General features: G+C 31.9%; 4 protein-coding genes across 9 annotated transcripts; all 4 read right to left on the bottom strand.

The window, feature by feature from the left end:
• Positions 1-43: 43 nt before the first annotated feature.
• LOC145316075 (uncharacterized) lies at positions 44-4,733 on the bottom strand. Its single transcript, XM_080156367.1, has 3 exons — positions 4,539-4,733; positions 1,384-1,458; positions 44-254 (listed from the first exon to the last, which is right to left on the bottom strand). Exons 1-3 carry the CDS (start codon positions 4,731-4,733, stop codon positions 156-158), a joined length of 369 nt encoding a protein of 122 aa, XP_080012493.1. The 3' UTR covers positions 44-155.
• On the bottom strand, positions 4,587-7,879 carry LOC145316074 (high mobility group protein DSP1-like). Of its 6 annotated transcripts, XR_013878289.1 has the most exons (8): positions 7,752-7,879; positions 7,382-7,542; positions 6,839-6,974; positions 6,513-6,567; positions 5,946-6,097; positions 5,338-5,504; positions 5,060-5,081; positions 4,587-4,930 (listed from the first exon to the last, which is right to left on the bottom strand). XR_013878289.1 is itself a non-coding variant. In XM_080156366.1 (6 exons), exons 1-5 carry the CDS (start codon positions 7,785-7,787, stop codon positions 5,985-5,987), a joined length of 501 nt encoding a protein of 166 aa, XP_080012492.1. In that variant the 5' UTR covers positions 7,788-7,879; the 3' UTR covers positions 4,587-5,504; positions 5,946-5,984. The 6 variants fall into 6 exon arrangements, 1 of the variants encoding a protein (XP_080012492.1); XR_013878287.1 differs by having other exon boundaries at positions 5,060-5,504; XR_013878285.1 differs by having other exon boundaries at positions 4,587-5,081.
• On the bottom strand, positions 7,799-8,851 carry LOC145316076 (uncharacterized). The gene is made up of 3 exons (XM_080156368.1): positions 8,697-8,851; positions 8,277-8,408; positions 7,799-8,188 (listed from the first exon to the last, which is right to left on the bottom strand). The coding sequence occupies exons 1-3, from the start codon at positions 8,805-8,807 to the stop codon at positions 8,123-8,125; spliced, it is 309 nt and encodes a 102-aa protein (XP_080012494.1). The 5' UTR covers positions 8,808-8,851; the 3' UTR covers positions 7,799-8,122.
• On the bottom strand, positions 8,819-12,246 carry LOC145316071 (sulfhydryl oxidase 2-like). The gene is made up of 2 exons (XM_080156361.1): positions 11,999-12,246; positions 8,819-11,545 (listed from the first exon to the last, which is right to left on the bottom strand). Exons 1-2 carry the CDS (start codon positions 12,128-12,130, stop codon positions 9,686-9,688), a joined length of 1,992 nt encoding a protein of 663 aa, XP_080012487.1. The 5' UTR covers positions 12,131-12,246; the 3' UTR covers positions 8,819-9,685.
• Between the last annotated feature and the right edge of the window lie 255 nt (positions 12,247-12,501).

The raw sequence follows: 12,501 nt of genomic DNA, 5'->3' as shown, positions 1-12,501 counted from the left end.
AGTTTCCCCTTTTTTTTGGCTGTAAGATTCTTTATTACGGAGGGGGGGGGGGGTTAAACACTGTGTTGTAACATAAAGAAAAAAGACGATATACAAAAAGAAAATAGTGGATATTAATATTGAGAATCACATGATAAAGGCAAAGATGTTAGTTATTACTTTTTCTCAACGAGTCCTTGGTTTTCAAGTTCTTGTCTGAGATGCTTGGCAAAGTCAGAATCAACATTATCATCGTCCCAGTTATCCTCCCATACCTTAATAATAACAACATTGTACTAATTGTGATAACCTTGGGTGGTTTATCTTGGGTGCCTTGTAGAGCACAGAAAACCGATAAGAAAGGTGGGGGGTGGGGGATGGACGGGTTACTTTTAGTCACATAAGGTTAGGTTATATGGTGCAGGTTGCAACGTAGAGTTAAAGCCCCCCGCAGGGTTTAGGCAGTGCAAAAGTAACTACCCCTCCCCTTATTTTCAATAATTCAAAAAATTATTGAGGGGGGATTAGTGCTGGATAAGAACTTTAAGGGAAAGCACCTTACTTTTTCAAGTAAGAATTCGAAGCGTCTGGGCTGTTAGTTCTACAATTCAATGGACTCTTCGTATAAACCTTTAAACGAATTTCTATTTTCTTTGTGGGGGGAAAGTCGCAAGTTAATGAAATAATAAAAAAAAATTGGAACATTTGACTTGTCAAGTCAACTTTTTATACTTAAGCGCTTGTGCTATTGTGTTATCTATAATACAAAGTAGCTTGAAGTCTGTCCGTCTGTCCCATAAGATCTCGGTAACCACTGAACCGATCGAATTCTACAGGGTATATACCTATTGGTCCTGTGGTGGTTTTAAGCTATTTTTTTGGGGGTGGGACACCCCCAACCCCCCCCCCCCAAAAAAAATACCCCCTCATTTTTTTAAAAAGAACTTGCTGAAGATTTCCTTGGTCCTTTTACGAATTTTGCCCTAATTTTGTTTTAATCACCTCTTGGGGCATAGCCCCTAGAGGCTAGGGGCGAAGCCGCTAGTGTATCAATAAAAGAAAACTGCAAAAATAATTAAAATTGCGTTTAAATGAACGAAAAATAAACGCTTGTCTTAGGGTTTTAATTCAAATTACTTAAGTATCTAAGCAATAAGGTTTGTGCAATCATATTAATAAAGTTCTTTGCAGAATTACACCCTTCCCCTTTCAGAAAGAAAAATAATAAATTGAAAATAAGAAGGGAACGGGGGGGGGGTAGTAAATTTTACTTAATGCCTAATCCTGCAGCGTTACCCTGTACCCAATAACAAGTTAACAACTAATCTAAAAAGAAACACACGAAAAACTTCCCCCATCCTTATTTTTGATACAATTCTGTGCATCAGTGCATCACCCACTGACCTTAACATCAGTCTGGTCCTCCTTCCTGATATCCCAGTCATCAGTCTCAAACTCCTCGAACTCATCATCCTCCTGGCAAACATACTTAATCATTACAGGCAAGAAAACACAACGTTGCGAAAGTGCAGGTTTATTAAAGGGGGGGGGAAGTTCTGACACTTTTGCGTAAACAGTGATTATAGGCTTTGTCTTTGGAGTGAGAGGATAGGTTATTTGACAAAAAAGTTTCCTTTTGGGATGTAGTTTTCCTATTTTAAAAAAAATTTTGGATTCGGCCTCCAAGTTCCGGTACTCCAGGCCTCCAGGTGGATTCTGGACAGGTAAAAAAAAAATTTCAAGTTAGAACAAAACTTATTTAACAAAAGTTGCTACTTTATGGATGGTATGAACAAATTTTAAGAAAATTTTGAAATCGGGCTCCAGGTTCAGGTACTGCAGGCCTCCAGGTGGATCCTGGACAGGTAAAAATTGAAAATTTTTACTCTAAAAGTTAGAACAAAACTTATTTAACAAAAGTGGCTTCTTTATAGATGGTATTAACTAATTTGAAGAAAATTTTGAAATCGGGCTCCAGGTTCAGGTACTGCAGGCCTCCAGGTGGATCCTGGACAGGTAAAAATTGAAAATTTTTAGTTTAAAAGTTAAAACAAAACTTATTTAACAAAAGTAGCTTCTTTAAAGATGGTATTAACTAATTTAAGAAAATTTTGAAATCGGGCTCCAGGTTCAGGTATTGCAGGCCTCCAGGTGGATCCTGGACAGGTAAAAATTGAAAATTTTTAGTTTAAAAGTTGGAACAAAACTTATTTAACAAAAAATGCTTCTTTATGGATGGTAAGAACTAATTTGAAAAAATTTTTGAAATCGGGCTCCAGGTCCAGGTACTGCAGGCCTCAAGGTGGATCCTGGACAGGTAAAAACTGAAAATTTTTTCTATTAAAGTTAGAACAAAACTTATTTAACAAAAGTTGATACTTCATGGATGGTATTAACTAATTTAAAGAAAATTTTGAAATCGGGCTCCAGGTTCAGGTACTGCAGGCCTCCAGGTGGATCCTGGACAGGTAAAAACTGAAAAAAATTTCTATTAAAGTTAGAACAAACTTATTTAACAAAAATTGATACCTAATGGATGGTATTAACTAATCTAAAGAAAATTTTGAAATTGGGCTCCAGGTTCAGGTACTGCAGGCCTCCAGGTAGATCCTGGACAGGTAAAAATTGAATTGTTTTACTTTAAAAGTTAGAACAAAACTTATTTACCAAAAGTAGCTTCTTTATAGATAGTATTAACTAATTTGAAGAAAATTTTGAAATCGGGTTCCAGGTAGATCCTGGACAGGTAAAAATTGAATTTTTTTACTTTAAAAGTTAGAACAAAACTTATTTAACAAAAGTAGCTTCTTTATAGATGGTATTAACTAATTTAAAGAAAATTTTGAAATCGGGCTACAGGTATAGGTACTGCAGGCCTACATGTAGATCCTGGACAGGTAAAAATTGAAATTTTTTACTTTAAAAGTTAGAACAAAACTTGATTTCGTCTTTTTCTTCAAATTAGGTAATACTAGCTAAAAATTAACAACTTTTGTTCAATAAATTTTGTCTTAAATTAAATAGTAAATAATTTCCGTTTTTACCTGCTCAGGATCCACCTTGATCCTACCAGTACCTTGGAGCCCGATTTTAAAATTTTCTTCAAATTAGTTCCTACCATCCATAAAGAAACCACTTTTGTTAAATAAGTTTTGTTCTAACTTTTAAAGTAAAAAATTTCAATTTTTACCTGTCCAGGATCCACCTGGAGGCCTGGATTACCTGAACCTGGAGCCCGATTTCAAAATTTTCTTCAAATTAGTTAATACCATCTATAAAGAAGCTACTTTTGTTAAATAAGTTTTGTTTTAACTTTTAAACTAAAAATTTTCAATTTTTACCTGTCCAGGATCCACCTGGAGACCTGCAGAACCTGAACCTGGAGCCCGATTTCAAAATTTTCTTCAAATTAGTTAATACCATCTTTAAAGAAGCTACTTTTGTTAAATAAGTTTTGTTTTACCTTTTAAAGTAAAAATTTTCAATTTTTACCTGTCCAGGATCCACCTGGAGGCCTGCAGTACCTGAACCTGGAGCCCGATTTCAAAATTTTCTTCAAATTAGTTAATACCATCTATAAAAAAGCTACTTTTGTTAAATAAGTTTTGTTTTAACTTTTAAACTAAAAATTTTCAATTTTTACCTGTCCAGGATCCACCTGGAGGCCTGCAGTACCTGAACCTAAAGCCCGATTTCAAAATTTTCTTCAAATTAGTTAATACCATCTATAAAGAAGCCACTTTTGTTAAATAAGTTTTGTTCTAACTTTTAAAGTAAAAATTTTCAATTTTTACCTGTCCAGGATCCACCTGGAGGCCTGCAGTACCTGAATCTGGATCCCGATTTCAAAATTTTCTTCAAATTAGTTAATACCATCTATAAAAAAGCTACTTTTGTTAAATAAGTTTTGTTTTAACTTTTAAACTAAAAATTTTCAATTTTTACCTGTCCAGGATCCACCTGGAGGCCTGCAGTACCTGAACCTAGAGCCCGATTTCAAAATTTTCTTCAAATTAGTTAATACCATCTATAAAGAAGCCACTTTTGTTAAATAAGTTTTGTTCTAACTTTTAAAGTAAAAATTTTCAATTTTTACCTGTCCAGGATCCACCTGGAGGCCTGCAGTACCTGAACCTGGAGCCCGATTTCAAAATTTTCTTCAAATTAGTTCATACCATCCATAAAGTAGCAACTTTTGTTAAATAAGTTTTGTTCTAACTTGAAATTTTTTTTTTACCTGTCCAGAATCTACCTGGAGGCCTGGAGTACCGGAACCTGGAGGCCGAATCCAAATTTTTTTTAAAAATAGGAAAACTACATCCCAAAAGGAAACTTTTTTGTCAAATAACCTATCCTCTCACTCCAAAGACAAAGCCTATAATCACTGTTTACGCAAAAGTGTCAGAACTTCCCCCCCCCCTTGTCATGTTGAATAGAAGTATTTTATATCAATGTCGTACAACATATTTGATAATATTTTCGCGAAATATTTCGCTGCGCTATTTATTGACAAAATAGTCCTTGTCAGTATTTTAATGATAATTAAGTATCTATTCCTGCAGAAGATCAAGCTGTTCAGATTTCTGTGGAGCAGCGGCCATTTTGAATTTCTGTAATATTATGAGAACATCAATTTCAAGGGATTCCAAAATTAATTCCAAGTTAAAGCTCAATAATAAATACAAACAAATACATAAATGTACAGAACATACTATATTATCATTAAAGGCAGCATAGCTACAATCAAAAATCATAAAACGGATAAAAAAGGTAATTTATAATGGTAAAAAAACATGAATGCATTGGTATTTAAAAATATCTTATATGAAGACAAAAATTGTCGAGATCACTTTAAAATTTGAAAAAGTAAAAAAAAAACTAAAACATAGTTTTCCAATATGGCTTCGAAACAGATTAATATCCGCTGGATTAGAACCGGTTCTCAACAATACTAAAAAATCATGTATAGCATCGTATTACAGATAATTTTCCACGATTAAAATAAAGATCATAAAATTAATACCAGTTTCGTTAGGCTTATATTTTTTTTCTAATATCCTCAGAAAGCTCTCTATAATACGATGAAATAAATAACTATTATACTTTTGTGAGTAAAAAAAATTTCTTTCTTAATGTTCAATATGAAATGATTCATTTTACCTAACTCGGGTGATAATACCAATAAAGAAAGGCTGAAAATCCTTTATTATCAAAACCAATCTTATTGACTAATACTTAATTTCTATTATATTCGTAAGAATTTGCCCCCAGGACATCCAAAATTATTTAAGCTAGGTATAAAACTTACATTACATTATTAAACGAAGGTTTCCTTTTGAAATTCAAGAAAATACCAACCATAAAAAGAATTTTTCATCATAATAACTTATATTACATAGGATTTAATGGTATCTTATATGAATGAATAAATAGCATCCGATATTGTGTCAACTTTTCAATTAATTTGTTATTTTCAGGTACATTGCCAAAATAGAACACATTGGTTCACTACAGATTACAGACACCTAGATATCATAACAGAATTGATATCAATTTTTAAAAATTAATTGTAACACAAATAACTATCGCCATCTACAAGATAAAAGAAGTCTGTCCTTTAGTATCTCTTAAATAACTAAACTTGAAATTAAGTTTCCATTTTAGGAGATCTTTATATATGCAAGAGGAAGTTTTTTTTCTGTTTTATTTCTACACTAAAATTGCACCTATAAATTAGGGGCGCAGCGGCATACTAGTAAATAAAAAATATTTTGCTTCCAATTTCAGGCCAGTAAATTTTTTTTCAAATAGTAGGTAAAAGGAATAAAAGTAACTCCCACCCCTTTCCAACAAAAATCAAATAGGTATCTTTTTAAAAGGATTATTTAAAGAAAAAATAGAGGCCAAGACGTTTTTTAAAAGGTGCCTTTATTGTACATTTTAAAAAAAAAATCTGTTATTCCTGCCTTTCTCGGTTCAGCTGTATTAAGATTATCTCTCATAAATCAATCAGCATCCTCATCGTAGAAATCAGGTTGTGGTGCCCCGTCTTCCTTCTGTTTCAGCTGGTACGCAGTCTTTTCCTTGTCATACCTGATACGGTCCTTCTCCGCCATTTCTGAAAATATAGAGCAGGACTTTAATCTCGGGGAAGATTGGAAGGATACGATTATGCAGTTCCTTAAATTCATATTTTCTAAAATAACTTATAGGACTGTCATTTGTTTATGGTTAACTACAGGGAAGGAAAGGACAAGGGCTGTAAACTACACTTGTACCCTAAGTTTTATACCCAAGTTATCCTATTCGTTGACTCAAAAACTTTGGGCACTTTTATTCAATTTTGATAGGTTCGTTCCAAACACGTTTCAACCAATAATCTTAATCTACAAAAGGGGTTATTTGGGTTGTTTATCAATTTATTGTCCATTGTCCTATCCCTTAAGATCACTGAGGTCTGCAAACTATTAGAAAGTGCCCAACAAGGCCAGCTAATAATATAAAAAAAGAAAAAGATGAGGAAACTTTCGTACCTTCATATTTTGATTTGGTTGCTTCATCACATTCTGCCCACATTTTCCCAAGTTCCTAAATTAAAATAATTATGGAACTATATTCCATTGTTATTTTATTGAAAGGGATACTTTCATTAAAGTATTTTGGTAGTAAATAGTGATTAACAATACTAACTTCCTATTATGCATAGGTACATTTCTTAGGTTTAAAAATAAAGTATCAAAATTGACCTTTACACATTGCAGATATTAATTTACTGGGTAGCTAACTTGTAAATCATCTCTTTATTATCTTTTTCTTAAATTTTTCAGATAATAACAATTTTTGAACACAATGTCTTTACCTTAGCAATGTCTCCAACTCCAAAGTCTGGGTTGGCATCCTTGATCTTTCCTCTATGCTCATTCGAGAACCAGAAAAATCCAGACAAGGCTCTTTTAGGCGCGTTAGGGTCCTTTGGTCTCTTTGTCTTTCTTGGCCTGATATATTTTTATTTCAACCAATGTTATTTCAGAGATAAATTGTCAAAAACGCATTGTTTATAAAAATAAATGTAAAAACACAGAAAAAGAAAAATAGAATTAAATCAAACTACCTCCAAATATTGCAAAGATGGCATTTTACAATTAAAACTAAATTTTTTATATTGTAATTTTCCTTTACCCTCTTTTAATTCTTACTTTAAGACAATTTTAGAGTGTAAAGTCTGACTATCAACAGTAACACTTAAGCCTGGTGAACCCCAGATAATCAACTGTCGATGGCAGTGAAGCAGTGATAGGTCTGGCAAGCCAGCAGTGGATCAACCCATTTGCTCAAGAATTAGGCAAACAAGTGACATTATCATAAGATACCTCATTAAAATTTATAATAAGAGAAAAACTACCTTTTAGCTGATTCTTGTTTTGTAGGGGAGGGGCTATTTATGATTGAAAGATGGTTAAACCATTTCTTTTCTCTGTCTGACATATTCTTCCATCTTTCTATGCATTTGACCGCAAGCTCGCCTGGCACAGGGTCTTCAGGAAATCTTTTCTTAAACTCTTCCTAAGATTATAAACGATTAGACTTAAAAATATAAAAATATTTTTGGTAGGTACCTAATATAAAACTTCAATGTTTTACATAAAAATATTCTTTAATAACTTAAGTCCTCAAAAAGATACACTGTGATTAACAATTTTTATACAAGAATTGTACTTATCAGAAAATTTTTTACTTTAATATCCATACAGTCAATCAAAAATAAAACTTACCTTACATTGTAGTAGAAATATAGGATATCCATTCATTTTAATATATATCTGTAAACATTTATATTCTAAAAATTTTGTAATTTAATTATGGCATAAAATTTTACAATACATACAATACATGCTATAAAATCTAAAAGAAAAACAATGCACAAATTTTAGAATAAAATCAAAACAATTTAAAAATATGACAAACAAGATAAGCTTAAAGGGATGTCTTAGTATAATAATAAATTGGCACGTTTATCATAATACCCTCGAGAAAATTTCTAAAAATCAATTTCAACACAAATACAAAATTACAGAAAATCATTGCTAAAACAAGCCAAAGAAAGACAAAATACATTACAAATATTTTATGTAAATTTTAAAATTCAAATGTTCTTTATTTTTTCTTTGAATATCTCTATTTCTTTCATGACCTCATCGCGGATTTGTCCCTAAAATAAAGATTGAATCAAATTTTGAAATATATTACCTAACCAGATTTTTGTTTTGTTTTCAAAATGTGCAAGTGAACTTCAATACCTGAGTGGCGCGTGGATGCTCCTTGATCCATTTGGCAATCCTAAGAGTTGTCTCCGTCCTGGCGGCCTCATATTGGTCCTCCTTGCTGAGGCTCTTCATAACATTGTTACAAAGCCTGGCTGTGGTAATTGCCTATTAATATAGACATTATATATTGTTTCGCTGTGTAGCCTAGTAGTTTGAGAAATTTCTAATGAATAAAAACATAAAAATTTCTGTAAATTAAAATTGGATTCTTTGGCATTTCTTAGGATGGTTGCAATGGCAGTTTTTTTTATCTTGAAAAGGTAAATATTTATCTTTGATTGCTTAGTACTAAACTTTTCTCCTCTCCAATCTCTTTAATAGGAGAGGGTTGAATGTATTTATATACATTGGATTCAATCAACCTAAATCTTTAGCAAAACACAAATATCTCACCTCTAGCATTGGCTGTGCTTCCTCTCCCTGTTTCAGATATGCTAACAAAGCAGCCTGTTGTAAAGTCTCGCCATGCTGGTCAACCAGTCCTGTAAGAAGGGGCAGTGCCATTTTGTACAACCCTGAAATACTATTAAGGATTATCTATAAATATCAATTAAATATTATGCTTTAAGCTTCCATTAAAATACAATATCACATTACAAATAATATTTTAAATCAAGTCTTAGCATAAAAAATTTAAATAATTTGAATTTGTATAAGAAAAAGGTTTCCAATTAAGAATAAACATATTACATAGCCATTTTTCATGGTAATATTATTTTTTAAATTTTTATATATACAATCTTGATGTCAACATACAAGACTTGACTTAAAATATCAAATCTCTAGGTATACAACATATATAAATTATTAAATTGTTCATAACATATTGCTAAAAAATCTATCACCTTTTTCACTAGGGTTGAGTATAAGTAAAAAATTCAGTCAAAATGCAAAACTAAAATCTCGAAATAAAACATAAATAATAAAATATCATATTCAACAAAACAAAAAGTATTTTGAGGATAAAAATTTACAATCTAAAAATGTTTTATTTAAGGAAACAATTATCTAAGAGGAAATATATTTAACTTTAAAACTCTATAATAAACATAAAGCTCGAGATAAAACTTGAGATTCTTTTGAATCAAAACAATAAACTTTAAAAAAGTAAATATAAAATCAAACTTCATTGGGCTGTCATGTAACTGATATTTACTGGTATGATAGTGCATTAAAAAAAATTTGACATAGTTTATATCTTTACAAACTGATTACTTATAAATATCACATTAAAAATCCTATACTTATGCAATAAAACAGTACTAGAGGTATAAAAATTATGCTCATTTCATTAGTGCATTGATGTTCTGTTCTATGTTCTAAGATCTTTACAAATTCATATTTCTAAGACAAAATAAAAGTTATATGTGTTGACTATAAACTTAAACTTTGCCAAGAAGAGGATTGTATGCAACTTTATGCCTAACACTGCCAGGAAACATCTGTCCGGAACGGAACCATCTTTTTGAGACAAATTTCAGGTACAGCAGAATAATCATGATTGCAGATGCAAGCCACAAAATCATGTACAAAGAAAGGTCAGCCCCGTTGAAAAAGATAAAATTCACAGTCATTTGTTTATTTTCATTATTCTTGTAATTGTTCATATCTAGCTTTTCCTCGATATCGTCAATAACAGCCATCACATTTCCTCCGGGCTTCTGAAGCTGTGTTGAGCTGATACCTTGCTTGTTGATTTTATTTGAATACTGGTTAACCATAAACGAATATATTTCGTCTCGGTCAAATTCATCCCATAAATTTGAGCCTCTTAACGGCACATGACACTTGAAGCAAAAGTCTTTGTCAGGAAAAACTTGCTTAGGATATTGTGGGTCCTCGGAAATATCCCCAGACAATCGTATGTTAACTTTATTGTGAATATGCCACAGGTAGAGAACAGAATCTTTTGAAGTCTTGACATTCTCGATAATACCGTCTCCATTTTGTATTGTTTGTCCAAAATGTCTTGCACATTCTCGACACCCAAAATATTCTTGAATGTACTCTTTCATGGCTTCCAAAACATCCTGTGAGTTGCCATCATTTTTTAGCGAATGGTGGACAGTAAGGGTATGCCAGAGGGACCAGAGTCCGCAAGGATAATTACCATATTGGGGCTTGCTTCCCTGACAACCAGTCCATTTGTCGTTGATTTGTACCCCATACTTATTTAGGGAAGACTTTACTACTTCTCCAAGATCCTCTCCTTTAATAGCATCCTCATGTTGGTGAACCCAATAGTGAAGATCCTTCAGAACGCTTGAAAACTCATCCCTTGAAGGAAAATATTTGTCTAAAACTGTTATAAATTTACGGAGGGCCTCCAATGCTTCGCCTGCAATAGTCTGATGCTGAGCTACTTCATGTGACAGAGCGTATATGGCAGCTTTCTCTAAATCTGACAAGTAAACAGTGTAGCGACGGTTGATTAGAGCTTTTTTAGACTTTGATGAATTGTCAACTTGATCTCTTCTTGGTTTATCATTTTGGCTTTGAACAACTACAACATCGTTAGTGTCAAGTGAGTCCTTGTTATCCTGTACAACATACTTACCAGATTCTTTCCATAAATAATCTTTAATTGTATTGTACAATCCCTGTCTCGTAAACTCTTTTATTGGAAGAAAATCTGGCATTTGTCCTTCACTTAGATACAACACAGAAGGAAAGGAAGTCAGTTTGGCTCCATAATCGAATTTAGGATCAAATATGGTGCGACGAACTTGAAGTGGTATGTTTAGTCTTTTAAGGGGCAATTGAAAGTCTAGCATAACTTCCATACCAATTTTTGATTCAGCACTCTCAATAATTAACATATTATTTTGTTGTTTAGTTTCTTTCTTAATATCAGACAGGCTTTCTAATTTTATAGGAAACAATGCAGGCCAGAGCTCTTTAAGATCTGATTTTTTCTCTTCTTCTTGCATTAGAAATGAAGTCATGGCATCTCTTATAGCATCGACAGTTAACGCCTTGACATCAACTCTATCACCAAGGAAATCAGCTGCACTTTTCCTTGGGAAAAACTTCATAGTTGGGTATCCCATGATGTCATACTCTCGACATGTGTCTGTGTTTACGTCATCAGCACAATCAATAGCACCGACAGATATTGTGTCCCTCCAAGCATAAACGTCCGCTGCCATCTGCTTGAAGGTTGGTGCAAAGTTAATGCAATGTCCACACCAACTAGAATAAAATTCAACTAACCAGGCCTTCTCTGAACCAACAATGTAATCCTGAAAACAAAAATTGATTATTTAAACTAATGTTGTCTTTTGATGAATAAAATGTTCTTATCAATTCAATTTGATAAGAGAAAAATCACAAAGAGATTGGTACTTAACGAATTAAACCGTTCATGGTAAGTAATATTAACAAAATTTAATGAGTTGAGTTTCTTTAAAGTTTTTATAAACATAATTAAACAGAAATTATATCTTTAGGTATAATAAAACAGCTTTATTGGTTATTATTTAAGCCATAATTGAAAGAAAAAAAACAATCACAATTAAAAGTAATATATAACAGAAGAACCCTTTCATAGTGGTATTTCATATAGCTTGTATTAGTACCTACCTATAATTGGATTTTGGAAGCAATTAAAAAGATTTAACATATGCTACAAATTACGTCGACAAAAAACTTTTTCTTACATCAAATTATATTTTTGAAAACTAAAAGAAAGTTACCTTGATGTTTGTTTTGTTCATTAATGTTATCTTATCAAATTCAGTATACAGTGAAGCTTCCCCAGGTCTGCCCTCGCATGATATTATGTACAAAATACATATTAATGAAAGTATAAAATGTCTAATAATCATCCTAAATTTTCTTCTGAAATATAAATTTAGATTGTAAATATTTTTACATAATTGAATATAAGAAGCATTAAATGGTTTCAGTTGTAAGTTTATGATTTGTCAAGTATATAAACTCAATATTTCCATAGTTCCATGTATGTTGTTTACAGTTAAAACTTAAAATAAAATTAAATAGTAATTAATAAGAAATGAAATTTCACTATGTTTTCAGCAGACAACGTAAACAAATGTCGCCAGATGAACTTTGTCAATATAATTTTTAATAAAATATATTCATATCTTAAAATCCAAGATGTAAGAATAATTATAACAATTATTGGCATTATTTCTTATCTTTTATGGGTTTTTAAAAATTTTTGGTATAAATAAGT

Source organism: Acartia tonsa, chromosome 4, assembly GCF_053477335.1.
Source record: "Acartia tonsa isolate MP-2025a chromosome 4, ASM5347733v1, whole genome shotgun sequence".
NCBI lineage: Eukaryota > Metazoa > Arthropoda > Copepoda > Calanoida > Acartiidae > Acartia > Acartia tonsa.
Note: the sequence above shows the minus strand (reverse complement) of the source record. Positions and strands in the feature narration are given on the sequence as shown.